Source organism: Trachypithecus francoisi, unplaced genomic scaffold, assembly GCF_009764315.1.
Source record: "Trachypithecus francoisi isolate TF-2019V2 unplaced genomic scaffold, Tfra_2.0 Lachesis_group3, whole genome shotgun sequence".
NCBI classification, from domain to species: Eukaryota; Metazoa; Chordata; class Mammalia; order Primates; family Cercopithecidae; genus Trachypithecus; species Trachypithecus francoisi.
Window position 1 is genome coordinate 133,990,036 of NW_022681468.1, and position 16,661 is coordinate 134,006,696.

Here is a 16,661-nt window from a genome sequence, read left to right on the forward strand (position 1 = left end):
GTCTTTTGTAGTTCTGTATGAATTTTAGGATTATTTGTTCTATTTCTATAAAAAATACCATTGGGATTTTGATGGGTGTAGCATTGAATTTCTAGATTACTTTGGATAGTATAGACATTTTAACAATATTAAGTTCTTCCAATCCATGAACACAGGATATCTTTCCATTTATTTTTGTCTTGAAAGAAGGCTATTTGTAATTGACAAATCAGGATTAGGACTCTACTGTCATTTCCTTATTTTTTATTTTATTTTCCATAACTTCATTACTACCAAATGTTTTAGCTAGTAACATTTACCAAATATTTACTTCATTTTTGGGATCATAGGCTGCATGTTTGTTTCAATTATAAATTTTGCTAATTTATTATAAGGATAACTAGATAAATTTGTGTGGATCAATGCTAATTCATTATGCCTAGAAAAAAGCTGAAAACATATGGTGAAATATCTTCTGTACAAAGGACATTATTTGTGTGATCCTCAATTTTCCTCTTTGTCATTTATATCATCATTTGTATATAGCCCAGAATGTTTTCAACTGAATGTATTCACCATAAAAATGTCTTTTGAGATAACATATTACAGCAAAAGCATGGTTCTTGGGCATTCGGCCAAATGGAAATTGTGGTCAGAAGTTGAAGGCAGCTTTTATGTCTTTGAGAAAACATGAAGTTCAAAAAAAGTTTTTGTGAAAAACTGTTATTGACAAGTTAACACAAATGGGAAACTCCAAGTTGAAGTTAGTGCTCAATAACAAATTATGGCCAGGAGTAGTGGCTTATGCCTGTATTCCCAGCACTTTGGGAGGCCGAGGAGGGTAGATTGCCTGAGGTCAGGAGTTGAAGACCAGCCTGGCCAATATGGTGAAACCTCATCTCTGCTAAAAATACAAAAATTAGCTGGACATCATATTGCGTGCCTGTAATCCCAACTACTCAAGAGGCTGAGGCAGGAGAATCACTTGGGAGGCAGAGGTTGCAGTGAGCTGAGATTACCCCATTGCGCTCCAGCCTAGGCGACAAGAATGAAATTCTGTCTCAAAAAAAAAAAAAAAGCAAATTATAATTAAAATCTACACTTCACATGCTCAGAGGGAAAAATGTACAACCCATTAGGTGCAATGCACATGTTATTTGCTCTATGCATAAGAATTGTGCACGGGCATCTGAAAAAGCCTCATCCCATTTCCTACATTCTGCAGGTGCTCTGTGTATATTTTAAGCATTCATACTCAATATATTAGATGTATATAATGTATATATAGGTAAGTGTGTGTTTATATTATGTTATATAAGTAATGTAACTTATACGAGATCAATTTTTTTTTAATAAAGAGAAATGAAAATCAGCCATGATTTCATCTCTATAAAACCACCACTGATAGTATGCTCTTCTGGGATTTCCTATGTGGTTTTTTTTTTCTTTTGTATTTTTATGGATAGGGAAAAAAAACTACATATGCACACAAATTTGGTGTGATATTTTTTTTTTTTTTTTTTTTTTTTTTTTTTTTTTTTGAGACAGAGTCTCGCTCTGTCGCCTGGGCTGGAGTGCAGTGGCCGGATCTCAGCTCACTGCAAGCTCCGCCTCCCGGGTTTATGCCATTCTCCTGCCTCAGCCTCCTGAGTAGCTGGGACTACAGGTGCCAGCCACCTCGCCCGGCTAGCTTTTTGTATTTTTTAGTAGAGACGGGGTTTCACCGTGTTAGCCAGGATGGTCTCAAACTCCTGACCTCGTGATCCGCCCGTCTCGGCCTCCCAAAGTGCTGGGATTACAGGCTTGAGCCACCGCGCCCGGCCTTGGTGTGATATTTTTCTAACCTATTTTTCAGGTACTTTGCTATGCTTGTTAATGAGATGGCCACAGTCCCTACCCTCAGTGAAACTTACTGTCTAGTATGGACCAGTGTGAACAGGTAACTCAAAATTATTACCAGTGTGCTGAGCATTATGATAGGGAAAACAATGGTACCAGAGAGTAAATACAGGGATGGGGGATCACTTAGTCTAGGAGGTTTAGGAGGGACCCCTCTGACAAAGTGTATCATTTAGGATGCTTTGAGCTTCAAATTATAGACTCGAAGTAACAACGAAAACTGCCTTACACAATATGCATACTGGTTAGCTCTAATCATAAGAAGCATAGAAGAAGGTTGGTCATTGCAGCAGGTGAAAGAAGTCATGCCTGACCCAGCTTCTGTGGGATTCTCTTGGCTTGCTCTCTGTGGTCACAGATACTTATAGCAGTTTCAAAGACATGATGATGTCCAGAGGCTGAAAAGGCAGAGCTTTTTACTGAGTACCTCTCTCTCTCTCTCTCTTTTTTTTCTTTTATACAGAGTCTCACTCTGTCACCCAGGCTGGAGTGTAGTGACGCGATCTCGACTCACTGCAACCTCCGCCTCCCGGATTCAAACAATTCTCTTGCCTCAGCCTCCGCCTCCCAAGTAGCTGGGACTACAGGCGCCCGCCACCATGCCCAGCTAACTTTTTGTAGTTTTAGTAGTGACAGGGTTTCACCATGTTAGCGTGGATGGTCTTGATCTCCTGACCTCCTGATCTGCCCGCCTCAGCCTCCCAAAGTGCTGGGATTACAGGCATGAGTCACCGCGGCTGGCCTTTGCTGAGAATCTCTTTAAAAAAGTGAAGAACCTTTCTCCAGAGGACCCTCCAGAAGACTGGATCTTTTTCCCTTGGGCCAGAATTGTGTAATGTGCATATTTCCTACCCCATTGTTGGTGAGGAAAATGGTGTTACCCTAAGGCTTAGAGGAATCAAAATTCAGCCCCTGGGAGAGAGGAGTTGCTGTCTATCCCTGACATACATAGTCACCCAATATTTGAATAAAATCATAATTCTTTTAGCTAGGAAGAAGGCGGGAGACCCCACTAGTGGAGCAGTAAGTAAATTATGATACATTCATACAATGAAACCCTAATCTGCTGTTTAAAAAGAGGCAGGTTTATATGTTTTTATAGATAATTCATTTCAGATTATATTAAAGGAAGGAAGAAAAATGCAAAACAAGGCCAGGCACGGTGGCTAATGCCCGTAATCCCACCACTTTGGGAGGCCAAGGCGAGTGGATCACCTGAGACCAGGAGTTCAAGACCAGTCTGGCCAACATGGTGAAACCCCGTCTCTACTAAAAATACAAAATTAGCCAGGCGTGGTGGTGGGCGCCTATAATCACAGCTACTTGGGAGGCTGAGGCAGGAGAATCGGTTGAACCCAGGTGGCAGAGGTTGCAGTGAGCCGATATTATGCCACTGCACTCCAGCCTGGGCTATAGAGTTGAACTCTATCTCAAAAAAAAAAAAAAAAGAAAAATGCAGAAAATTGTATATAGGAATATACTATTTGTGTAAAACCAGAAAATTTTTTAAATGCTTTCTTATAAGCTAGTATTTTTAGAAAATAATTCTGGAAGGACCTAAGAAACTGTTTACAGTATTTGCTCTGGGGGTGGGACAAAGGTAAGACAGAGATTTATAATTCACTATATATCCTTTTTTACTGTTTTGGTTTTTTCTCTGTGGCCATATATTTACAATTTAATTTTATATTTGTTGATTAGAGATAATTATTTGTATAAAGAAATAAAGTGGAAAGACATAAAACATTTAAGTTAAAATGCTGGAATACTTTCTATTCATATATTGTTTTATGCTTATGAAAATACTTGTCTAATTCATTTAATTTTTTACACTTTTTATTTTACAGTGTTCTTAAAACATATGCACAGAAAACTTGTGCACCAATGTTCATAGCAGCATTATTCATAATAGTCAAAAATTAGAAACAGCACAAATGTCCATCAACTGAGAACAAAATGAGATATACACATATAATGAAATATTATTCATCAACAAAAGGGAATTAAGTACTGATTCAAGTTACAGCGTGGATGAACCTTGAAAACATAAGTGAAAGAAGCTGTATTAGCCCATTCTCACAGTGCTCATAAGATATGCCTGAGACTGGGTAATTTATTTATTTTTAATTATCATTATTATCATTATTTTGAAACAGAGTTTCGCTCTTGTTACCCAGGCTGGAGTGTAGTGGCGCAATTTCGGCTCACTGCAACCTCCGCCTCCTGGGTTCAAGCAATTATCTTGTCTCAGCCTCCCAAGTAGCTGGGATTGGGATTACAGGTGCATGCCACCACATCCAGCTAATTTTGTATTTTTAGTAGAGAGGGGGTTTCACCATGTTGGCCAGAATGGTCTTGAACTCCTGACCGCAGGTGATCTGCTTGCCTCAGCCTCCCAAAGTGCTGGGATTACAGGCATGAGCCACTTCCTCCAGCCAAGACTGGGTCATTTATAAAGGAAAAAGTTTTAGTTGACTCACAGTTCAGCATGGCTGGGAAGGCCTCAAAAAACTTAATCATGGGGCCGGGCGCAGTGGCTCACGCCTGTAATTCCAGCAGTTTGGGAGGCCGAGGCGGGCAGATCACGAGGTGAGGAGATGGAGACCATCCTGGCTAATACCGTGAAACCCCGTCTCTACTAAAAATACAAAAGAGTAGCTGGGCGTAGTGGCGGACGCCTGTAGTCCCAGCTACTCGGGAGGCTGAGACAGGAGAATGGCGTGAACCCAGGAGGCGGAGCTTGCAGTGAGCCAAGATGGCGCAACTGCACTCCAACCGGGGAGACAGTCTGAGCGGGACTCCGTCTCAAAAACAAACAAACAAAAGAAAAACTTACAATCATGGCAGAAGGGGAAGCAAACACATCCCTCTTCACATGGCAGCAGCAAGTAGAAGTGTCAAGAAAAAGGTGAAAAACCCCTTATAAAGCCATCAGATCTTTTTTTTTTTTTATACTTTAAGTTCTAGGGTACATGTGCACAACGTGCAGGTTTGTTACATATGTATACATGTGCCATGTTGGTGTGCTGCACCCATCAACTCATTTACACTAGGTATATCTCCTAATGCTATTCCTAATGCTATCTCTACCCCCTCCCCCCACCCCATGACAGGCCCCAGTGTGTGATGTTCTCCACCCTGTGTCCAAGTGATCTCATTATTCAGTTCCCATCTATGAGTGAGAACATGCAGTGTTTGGTTTTCTGTCCTTGCCATAGTTTGCTCAGAATGATGGTTTCCAGCTTCATCCGTGTCTCTACAAAGGACATGAACTCCTCCTTTTTTATGGCTGCATAGTATTCCATGATGTATATGTGCCACATTTTCTTTTTTATTTTTTTATTTTTTTTATTTTTTTTATTTTTTATTTTTTTTGAGACAGAGTCTGGCTCTGTCGCCCAGGCTGGAGTGCAGTGGCCGGATCTCAGCTCACTGCAAGCTCCGCCTCCCGGGTTCACGCCATTCTCCTGCCTCAGCCTCCCGAATAGCTGGGACTACAGGCGCCTGCCACCTCGCCCGGCTAGTTTTTTGTATTTTTTTTTAGTAGAGACGGGGTTTCACTGTGTTAGCCAAGATGGTCTCGATCTCCTGACCTCGTGATCCGCCCGTCTCGGCCTCCTAAAGTGCTGGGATTACAGGCTTGAGCCACCGCGCCCGGCCTGTGCCACATTTTCTTAATCCAGTCTATCATTGATGTACATTTGGGTTGGTTCCAAGTCTTTGCTATTGTGAATAGTGCCACAGTAAACATACATGTGCATGTATCTTTATAGCAGCATGATTTATAATCCTTTGGGTATATGCCCATAATGGGATGGCTGGGTCAGATGGTATTTCTAGTTCTAGATCTTTGAGGAATTGCCACATTGTCTTCCACAATGGTTGAACTAGTTTACAGTCCCACCAACAGTATAAAAGTGTTCCTATTTCTCCACATCCTCTCCAGCACCTGTTGTTTCCTGACTTTTTAATGATTGCCATTCTAACTGGTGTGAGATGGTATCTCATTGAGGTTTTGATTTGCATTTCTCTGATGGCCAGTGATGATGAGCATTTTTTCATGTGTCTGTTGGCTGCAGAACTGTCTTCTTTTGAGAAGTATCTGTTCATATCCTTTGCCTACTTTTTGATGGGGTTGTTTGATTTTTTTTCTTGTACATTTGTTTTTAAGTTCTTTGCAGATTCTAGATATTAGCCCTTTGTCAGATGGGTAGATTATAAAAATTTTCTCTCATTCTGTTGGTTGCTGCTCACTCTAATGGTAGTTTCTTTTGCTGTGCAGAAGCTGTTTAGTTTAATTAGATTCCATTTGTCAATTTTGGCTTTTGTTGCCATTGCTTTTGGTGTTTTAGTCATGAAGTCCTTGCCCATGCCTATGTCCTGAATAGTATTGCCTAGGTTTTCTTCTAGGGTTTTTATGGTTTTAGGTTTAACATTTAAGTCTTTAATCCATCTTGAATTAATTTTTGTATAAGGTGTAAGGAAGTGATCCAGTTTCGGCTTTCTACATATGGCTAGCCAGTTTTCCCAGCACCATTTACTAAATAGGAAATCCTTTCCCCATTTCTTGTTTTTGTCAGGTTTGTCAAATATCAGATGGTTGTAGGTGTGTGGTATTATTTCTGAGGACTCTATTCTGTTCCATTGGTCTATATCTCTGTTTTGGTACCAGCACCATACTGTTTTGGTTACTGTAGCCTTGTAGTATAGTTTGAAGTCAGGTAGTGTGATGCCTCCAGCTTTGTTCTTTTGGCTGAGGGTTGTCTTGCCAATGCGGGTAAAGCCATCAGATCTTATGAGAACTCACTCACTATCACGAGAACAGCATCAAGGTAACAACCACCATGATTCAATTACCACCCACCAGGTCCCTCCCACTACACATAGGGATTATGGGAACTACAATTCAAGATGAGATTTGAGTGGGGACACAGTCAAACCATATCAGAAGCCAATTACAAAAGACCATATATTGTATGATTCCATTTACATGAAATGTCCAGAATAGGCAAATCTGTGGAGACAGAAAGTAGATTAGTGGTTTCCTGGGAAAGTTGAGGGAAAATGAAGAGTATCTGTTAAAAGACACAAGGTTTCATTTTGTAATTGTAAAAATGTGCTAAAATTGTGGTGATGCTTGCACATTCTCTGAATATATTGAAAACCACTGAATTGTATACTTCAAAGGGAAGAGTGTATGCTATGTGCATTATAGCTAGTAAAGCTATTTTAAAGATGTACCTGTATTGTTTGTTCCCACAACCACTGGCAGAATGTTCAGGAATATTGCTTCAGGTTCTTTATGAACACAATAGAATCATATACTTATCAACACCTTTGTTCTTTTTGGAAAATTGGAAACTCTTTTGGCAACTTTTTCCTCTGTTGTTTTATGCATTTATAGACTAATATAGTTATCCTCTTTTTTCAATAAGTCTATCGCTGATATTTTTATTTTTTTTCTGCTTTTGCCTTTTCTTAAAATATCATCATATAAACTGTTTTTTGTGATCATAGTTTTATTTCTATCTTTAACAAATTTTAAAAAATCTTTTGAAAGAATTTGCACATAATTTTAAAATGAGATAGTATAAAAGGGCTTATAATGAAAAACAATAAATTCTAGTGCTCTGTCCTCCCTTCTGTTCCTGCTACCCACTTTTTAACTGTTTCTGTTTGTTACTCTGATCATATTTCCCATATTATTAAAAAGTTCATGCATGCATGTTCCAAGTCGATTTCCAACTATGATAGATGAATACATAGCCAACTTATGTTTGGCCATTCATAGGATTCTTGCGTAAACATAATTTTTCCTCAGAAATTTGAAGACATTGCTTTATCATCTTTTCCAATTGTATTTTGTATTTCTGTTGAAAGATATGATACTTGTTCCTTTTTTCTCCCTCTTTCTTTCTCTTTCTCTGAAAAATTTTTATAATTATTTTTATGCCAGTGTTTTAAAATTTCACAGTGATATGCCTTGTATGTACAGTTTTAAAAGTCCATTGTGTTAGGCCTTTGGTAAGTGGATTAGTCCATTCTGATGCTGCTAGTAAAGACATACCCAAGACTGGATAATTTATAAAGGAAAGAGGTTTAATGGACTCACAGTTCCACATGGCTGGGGAGGCCTCACAATCATGGCAGAAGGCAAAGGAGAAGTGAAGGCATATTATATATGGTAGCAGGCAAGAGAGTGTGTGCAGGGGAAGTCCCATTTTTAAAACCATCAGATCTCGTGAGACTTATTCATTACCAGGAGAGCAGTATGGGGGAAACCACCCCAGTGATTCAGTTATCTCCACCTGGCCCTGCCCTTGACACATGTGGATTATTACAATTCCTGTGAGATTTGGGTAGGGACACAGCCAAACCATATCAGTAAGCATTTCAGTCTAATGAATACTGTTTCTCTTCAACTCGGACATTGTGTGAATAATTTCTTTAATGATTTTCTTCCCTCTGTATGATCATTTGGGGATTCCAGCTAGTTGACTGGAAGGTCACCTAGAGTGATTTTCTGTTCTTCTCAATCAGAATTCCTCATGTGAACCACAGAATCAGAAAATGGTTTGAGTATTTTCTCACATTTTCCAAGGTTCATCTTAACAAGTACCATTCTAGATACATGAGAGAAGTTAATAGATAACATACAGTGATTGTCTAGGACAAGGGTCAGTGAACTTTTTCTTAAAGGGCCAGATAGTAAAATATTTTGGGTGTTGTAGGTTGGGAGGCAAAATCAAGGTTATGGTTATAGGTATTTATATATCTATCTGAAATGTAACCATTTAAAAATATTAAAAATATTCTTATCTTGTGAGCCATTAAATTAAAAAGTAGATTGCTGGCTGGATTTAGCACACAAGCCATAATTTGCCCAACCTCTTTTTTAGGGCATTAGGGGTTCATTCTTTCACTGAATCTGTTCAAAAAATCCTCTTTTTTTATTTTCACTCATTTCCCTACAACTTAGCTTTTTATTTTACCTTTGGGGAGATTTCCACAAATTTTTCTTAAAGCACTTCTATTTTAATTCAACAGTCAATTTTCATTCCAGCATCTCTTTTTTGTTTTCCAGTTCCTTTTTTTAGTATCTTGTTTTTGTTTTATGGATGCAAGACATTCCTAAATGTTTCTAAGGATACTCCTTAGAGTTTTTAAAACTCTTTTCTTTTGTTTCCTAAATTATCTCTTTTTCCTTTGAGGACAGTTTTTCTTTTTTTTTTTCTTTTTTTTTTTTTGAGACGGAGTCTCGCTCTGCCGCCCAGGCTGGAGTGCAGTGGCCGGGTCTCAGCTCACTGCAAGCTCCGCCTCCTGGGTTTACACCATTCTCCTGCCTCAGCCTCCCAAGCAGCTGGGACTACAGGCGCCCGCCATGTCGCCCGGCTAGTTGAGGACAGTTTTTCTAATTTGTACGTTCGTGATCTCTGGTAATCTAGTCATACTTAACAGTGATAAAATAGAAAAATCATCTGTTGTTTATCTAGGTAAAATGCATACACATTTAACTATTACATGTTACATTTTTAGTTACCATTTATATTTTATCTATTAAAACTGATGCTTACAGGAACAGAAAACCAACCACTACATGTTCTCACTTATAAATGGAAGTTAAACATGAGTATGCATGGATACAAAGAAGGGAACAATAGACACTGGCGCCTGCTTGAGGGTAGAGGACAGGAGGAGGGTGAGGATAGAAAAGCTACCTGTTGGGCACTATGCTTATTACCTGGGTGATGAAATAATATGTACAACAAACCCCCACGACACACAGTTTATCTATAGAACCAACTTGTACATGTACTCCCAAAACTAAAATAAATTTTTTTAAAAAAGGAAAAAAATCTGATGCTTATATTTTCATTAAATCTCCTCCTGAAAATAGACATAAAGAGAAGATCTCTAATAAGAGGGTATGTGTGCACGCGTGCTCATGCGTGTGTGTACATGTACCATCCAGAGGCGAAGGTGGTATTTGAGACATTCTATCATTAGGGTAGTTGCCCCTTTTGCTTTGACACTCTGTTCTTCCGGTGGTTTTCAGCTTCCTCTGCCCTCCATCATCACTTCCATCGCCGCTTCATCTGTCTGCTAGGTAACTGTTGAAATTGCTCAGCTGCTGATGGCCCTCTCATCTTCTTTACTGTAATGGTTTTATATCTTTTACAAACTATTGCCTACGATTTAAATAGAATCTCCCAAGAGAGAAGATAAATGTTTATGTTCAGGTTGCTAATTTTTAATTAGTATTCTCACTACACATTTTAAACTATGTTTTTACATTTATTATGTGCTTCTGAAATACAAAAAGCAACATGAATAAGTCATTTGTGGTATTTATAAGTCGGTAGGGAGATATCACACATATGCCCAATTAACTTTAATAAAAAGAAAAAATGCAGTAAGTCTGATCAACTACTTTGAAAACAGGAGTAGTAGTGAATGGGGAGGTCAGGCTCTAGGGAGAGGTTGGCATTTGAGCTGGGCTTGAATGATGAGCACAGTGTAGACATGTAGAGTGGAGAAGGTGTTGCAAGTGGATAGACCTTAACGTGCACAGAAATACAAATCAGAAAATGCAAGAAGCAGTTAGTAGTGAGTTTCCAGTGTGATTACAGTATAGGGTAGATATATATTTGGTTGGGCAGGGGGACATTTATAGGACACAAGGCCAGAAAGGCAAATTGGACTCAGATCGTGAAGGATCATTCCATACTCAAGCGTTTGGATTTTGTTATTTAGACCACTGGGGACAACTTTTAAGTAGGGTGTAAAGAGGGCCTAAATGTCTTCTAGGTAAGTAACTCCAATTACAGTAAGAAAAACAGATTAAAAAGATAAGATAGGCCAGGCCTGATGGCTCATGCCTATAATCCCAGCACCGAGGTAGGTGGATTACCTGAGGTCAGGGGTTCGAGACCAGCCTGGCTAACATGGTGAAACCCTGTCGCTCCTAAAAAAAAAAACACACAAAAAATTAGCCAGGCCTGGTGGCACGCCCCTGTATTCCCAGCTACTTGGGAGGTCGAGGCAGGAGAATCACTTGAACCCAGGAGACGGAGGTTGCAGTGAGTTGAGATTGCACTACTCTACTCCAGCCAGGGCAACAGAGTGAGGAGGGGAGAAAAAAAGATAGTTGAGGTAGTGAATCCTGTTATGAGCTATTAATTACAGTCTGAACCAGGACAGCAGATTAGTTTCTTAGCAATATTCATTAAACATCGGCAGTGTCTGCTAGGTATTTTGATAGACATTGATACTTTGGAGGGTTTTCCTCAAAATGGTTTCTGTAGCCCTGTCTCCCTCCCTACTCCCACTGGGGCCATCCTGAGCAAAGCTCTACTGACTCCATGCATGAGTTACTAGGGCTCCAGCTCCTGTAGACACCAGGGTCTCTCTCCAGCCCAATTCATTTTGTGCATCACTGACAAAATAATCTTCAGATGTGACCTAAATTATGTCATGTCTCCTTTTAAAACTGCTTTGGTCCCCCTACCAATCAAGTCTTAACTCTTCTTCTGGATGTCAGTGTCCCCACCCTGGCTCTACCCTAACTAACCAAACTTTTCTTGCCAGTCTCTAATACAGAAATATTCTTGTGAGGCCATGACGGGAGGATCACTTGAGGCCAGGAGTTCAGGATCAGCCTAGGCAACACAGTGAGACCTTGTCTCTACAAAAAAAATTTAAAAATTAGCCGAGCGTGGTAGTGCATGCCTGTAGACCCTCAGGAGGCTGAGGTAGGAGGTTTGCTTGAGCATGGTTTCACTGAGCTGTGATTGAGCCACTGCACTCCAGCCTGGGTGACAGAGTGAGACTCTATCTCAAAAAAAAAAAAAAAAAATTGTCAGTCTCATTTCCTTAGAGCATGCTCATTCTGCCCCCGTGCCTTCTTTTCTCATGTGACTTTGCCATGCATATTCTCTATACCTTCTCATTTAAATTCTTCCCATCTTTCAAGTCTCATCTCAGTTACATCTCCTCAAAAGTTCTTCTACATCTTCTTTGATAAAAGATTGTCTTACACTATTTTTCTTTTTTCTTTTCTTTTTGTTTTTTGAGACGTAGTCTCACACTGATGCCCAGGCTGGACAGTGCAGTGACGCGATCTTGGCTCACTGCAACCTCTGTGCCCCAGGTTTAAGTGATTCTCCTGCCTCAGCCTCCCAACTAGCTGGGATTACAGGTGCCTGCCACCACACCCAGCTGATTTTTGTGTTTTTAGTAGAGACAGGGTTTCGCCCTGTTGGCCAGGCTGGTTATAGACTCCTGAACTCAAGTGATCTGCCTGCCTTGGCCTCCTTAAGTGCTGGGATTACAGGCATGAGCCATCGTGCCCACCCTTTTTTTTGGTGGGGAGGGAGGGACAGGTTTGCACTCTGTTTTCCAGGCTGGAGTGCAGTGGTGCGATCTTGGCTCACTGCAACCTCCGCCTCCCAGGTTCAAACGATTCTCCTGCCTCAGCTTCCTGAGTAGCTGGGATTATAGGCACGTGCCATGACATCCAGCTAATTTTTGTTATTTTTGTAGAGATGGTCTCCCTATGATACCCAGGCTGGTCTCCAACTCCTGGGCTCAAGTGATCCTCCCACCTCAGCCTGGGAGTGCTGGGATTACAGGTGTGAACCAGCACATCTAGCCGTCTTAACACTATTTTTCCATCCCCATGATGTCTAGCCTTATGTTTGGCATGTCTATGCTCAGTTACTCCATGGTCACAATATGGCTGCAGGAGTGCCAGCTATCCTAACCACATTTCAGACAGGAAAGATAAATGCAAGGGGCAAAAGGGACATCTCTCCCAGCTGAGTCAGCCACCTCTGAAAAGCTCTCCTGGGGAGTGACTGGCATTAGGTTGGCTTCATTGGTTGCCCCTAGGTACAAGGGATAAATTTCTAGATAGGCATATTCAGGGTCTCCATGTTAAACAATTCCAGAGAGCACCATTCACAAAAAATATATATAAAATAGAACAGATTATTCAATATCTTTATCTGGGTTTAATATATATACATATGTATCATATACATACACAGTATGTATATGTATTTTTACATAAGCATATTGTATATGATACAGTATGCATATGTAAAAAGTTATCCAGCTGTATAGTTAAGATTAGTATACTTTTTTCTTCCGCATCCCAACATTAGTATACTTTATACTTCACTGAATATATGTTGTACTTCAATTTTCAAAAATTAATGGTTTCCTCAACAGGTGTCCAATGTGGTGAGCCTGGGAATGTGGCTGTAGGTAAAACTAGGATTATGTTCTCAGAAGGAAAAGGGGACACTGAGTTAGGTATCTAGAAATCTTTGTCACAAGTATAGGACTTTTTTCTACCAATACTTTTGACATGTACACCAATGTTTTAAGATATCACAGTGTACAATATAATATATGTATTATGGGGAAAAATCAACATAAATATGGATATGTTTTCTTCATTTTAAACTCTGGTACAAAAAAAGTATTAAAGATTACCTTTCTGTTTGATGTCACATAGATTTTTATTTTGATATTGAAACATTCCTATAAGAACGAAAGCATTGGCTTTGAGAAATAAAATATTGCTTGTAATTTTTATTCATGTGCTACAAAATTTAAACGTTAAGTGAAAACTCAGTGTATACTTTTGACTGCTATGTACTTTATATAGTAAAAGCAACATGTGATTTTATTAAGTCAATAATAAAAGGATTCACAACACTAGTTTCTGAAAAATAAATATCCACTTTGGGTCGCTCTACACTGATAAATAAAAAGCAAGAAAATAAAAGTGATTATAAGATGTCAAAATCTAGTCTGTATTTTTAAGCATTTGCAAACTTTTTTTTTTTTTTTTTTTTTGAGACAGAGTCTCACTCTGTCGCCCGGGCTGGAGTGCAGTGGCCGGATCTCAGCTCACTGCAAGCTCCGCCTCCCGGGTTCACGCCATTCTCCTGCCTCACCCTCCCGAGTAGCTGGGACTACAGGCGCCCGCCATCTCGCCCGGCTAGTTTTTTGTATTTTTTAGTAGAGACGGGGTTTCACCGTGTTAGCCAGGATGGTCTCGATCTCCTGACCTCGTGATCCGCCCGTCTCGGCCTCCCAAAGTGCTGGGATTACAGGCTTGAGCCACCGCGCCCGGCGCATTTGCAAACATTTAAGTAATCTTTTGAAATTTTCTTTTACTTCCTTTCGTTCTATTAGAAAAATCTGAAAAATAAGTAACCAAATTCACTTTGTTGTTATTGTGAAACTACTAGAAAATGAGTGACACATGACTAGTCTGCTCTTATTTCATGTAATTTAAAATACATTCCAAATAATAGGATTAGCAAATGGCAACATATTTTTGTTTGTTTGTTTTGTTTTGTTTTTCTGGAGATGGAGTCTCTCTGTCGCCCAGGCTGGCGTGCAATGGCACAATCTTGGCTCACTGCCGTCACCACCTACCAGGTTGAAGCGATTCTCCTGCCTCAGCCTCCCAAGTAGCTGGGACTGCAGGCACATGCTACCACACCTGGCTCATTTTTGTATTTTTAGTAGAGACAGGGTCTCCCCATGTTGGCCAGGCTGGTTTTGAACTCCTGACTTCAGGTGATCCACCCACCTCGGCCTCCCAGAGTGCTGGAATTACAGGCATGAGCCACCGCACTCAATCAAATGGCAACATCTTTAAGCATTTATTTCTCAGTGTCTGTGGGTTGATGTTTACTTGTTTTTAAATAAAGATTGTGTTTTCCTTACTTAGGTTCATCCTCAGCAGCACCGGCTTCTTTTTGAAGTGTTTGACGAAAATCGATTGGTAAGTTATATTGTGCTTGTGTGAAATATGAAGTAAGGGTACGTTTCAGTAGAGCAGCCAGGGGAAGTGGATAGGCAATCTGGGATTTGAGAGACGGGTTGGGGGTGGTTATGGAGACTCTGCGCAAAATGGTGAGGGAGATAGAATTTGTTTTCTTCCTCCTGGTGCTACTTGATCCCTTTCCATTCTCCTCCCAAGCACCTCTTCTGATTGCCAACATATTACAAGGCCTTACTGAAGACCTCTTGTGACAGGAGAGGACAGAAATCAACCTGTTTGTCCTGCCTTCCCTCTCACTCGTCCATGACCCCTGGTTCCGAGTCCATGGCACTGGGAACCTTCGCCCAGAGTATCCTTCAGTTGCGCCTCCTTACTACAGTGGCCTTTCTTAGGGTTACCCGTATCCAATGGACATCCTATCCACTCTCTCATCCCCACTCTTCTACAGAGGAAATCTGTCCTTTTTACACTGATAAGGAATGAGCAAATAAAGTTTTCTCAAGGATGGCCAGCTCTTACAGAAGCAAAAAGCAAACTTAAACCTGATATTCTTTTTATAAAATGATTGTTCCGATTTCTGAATTCCTAAAGACTATCTTAAAGTCCTATTCTTTTCCTGATTTTGTCTCTGAGGATCCAATCTCAAACCCTCTTCTTAGCAGCTTACATTTATATTTTAAACCTGTAAGATTTGAACAGGTAAGTATACAAACAGTGTTATGTGTGCAAAGCTTATCAGTTACAAGCACCAAAAAAATTAAACAGTTTTGTTCATTTTTTAGCTAACAAAGAAACTAGCTTTAAAAAAAAAAAAAAAAAGGCCGGGCGCGGTGGCTCAAGCCTGTAATCCCAGCACTTTGGGAGGCCGAGACGGGCGGATCACGAGGTCAGGAGATCGAGACCATCCTGGCTAATACGGTGAAACCCTGTCTCTACTTAAAAATACAAAAAACTAGCCGGGCGACGAGGCAGGCGCCTGTAGTCCCAGCTACTCGGGAGGCTGAGGCAGGAGAATGGCGTAAACCCGGGAGGCGGAGCTTGCAGTGAGCTGAGATCCGGCCACTGCACTCCAGCCTGGGTGGCAGAGCAAGACTCCGTCTCCAAAAAAAAAAAAAAAAAAAGTCTGTTTTTAATGTTAAACTACATTCATGTTTTTTGCCCTCAAGAAGTGATAATTATACTAGCAACTAAAGATATTGCCAATGAGATCTTTAATAAACATCATAGTAAGCAAAAGTACATTATTGCTGCTGAAGAAGACTATCACGGGCTGGCAATCTAATTTTTTTTTTTTTTTTTTTTTTTTTTGAGTTGGAGTCTCACTCTGTTGCCAGGCGGGAGCACAGTGGCTCAGTCTCAGCTCACTGCAACCTCCGTCTCCAGGGTTCATGCAATTCCCCTGCCTCAGCCTCCCTAGTAGCTGGGACCACAGGCGCATGCCACCACGCCTGGCTAATTTTTTTTGTATTTTAGTAGAGATGGGGTTTCACCATGTTGGCTAGGAGGGTCCTGATCTCCTGACCTCATGATCCACCTGCCTCTGCCTCCCAAAGTGCTGGGATTACAAGCGTGAGCCGCCATGCCCAGCCTGGCAATCTAATTTTTAAGGCTGAGTGACAGATGTTGCTGATTTGATTATCGAATATGGTTAGTTACAGAGCTATTTGTTTTATGTCTGAGTTTTTGCTTTTTTTTAAAGAATATAAAGTTTTCCTTTTTTCTCCCCTCTCTCTCTATAGATCTGTTTTCCTTTATTTATTATTATTATTTTTTGACAGAGTCGCACTCTGTTGTCTAGGCTGGAGTGCAGTGGCGCAATCTCAGGTCACTGCAACCTCTGCTTCCCGGGTTCAAGCGATTCTCCTGCCTCAGCCTTCTAAGTAGCTGGGATTACAGGCACCCGCCTCCTTGCCCAGCTTATTTTTGTATTTTTAGTAGAGATGGGGTTTCACCATGTTGGCCAGGCTGGTCCCTTCTA

At 40.5% G+C, this 16,661-nt stretch overlaps 1 protein-coding gene across 1 annotated transcript in view; it reads left to right on the forward strand.

The window, feature by feature from the left end:
* Positions 1-16,661, forward strand: part of NEDD4 (NEDD4 E3 ubiquitin protein ligase) — a 177,920-nt gene that overhangs the window by 54,691 nt on the left and 106,568 nt on the right. Inside the window, exon 5 of the mRNA XM_033190033.1 lies at positions 14,630-14,683. Coding sequence (XP_033045924.1) covers positions 14,630-14,683 — 54 coding nt within the window. The remainder of the gene's footprint in view (positions 1-14,629; positions 14,684-16,661) is intronic.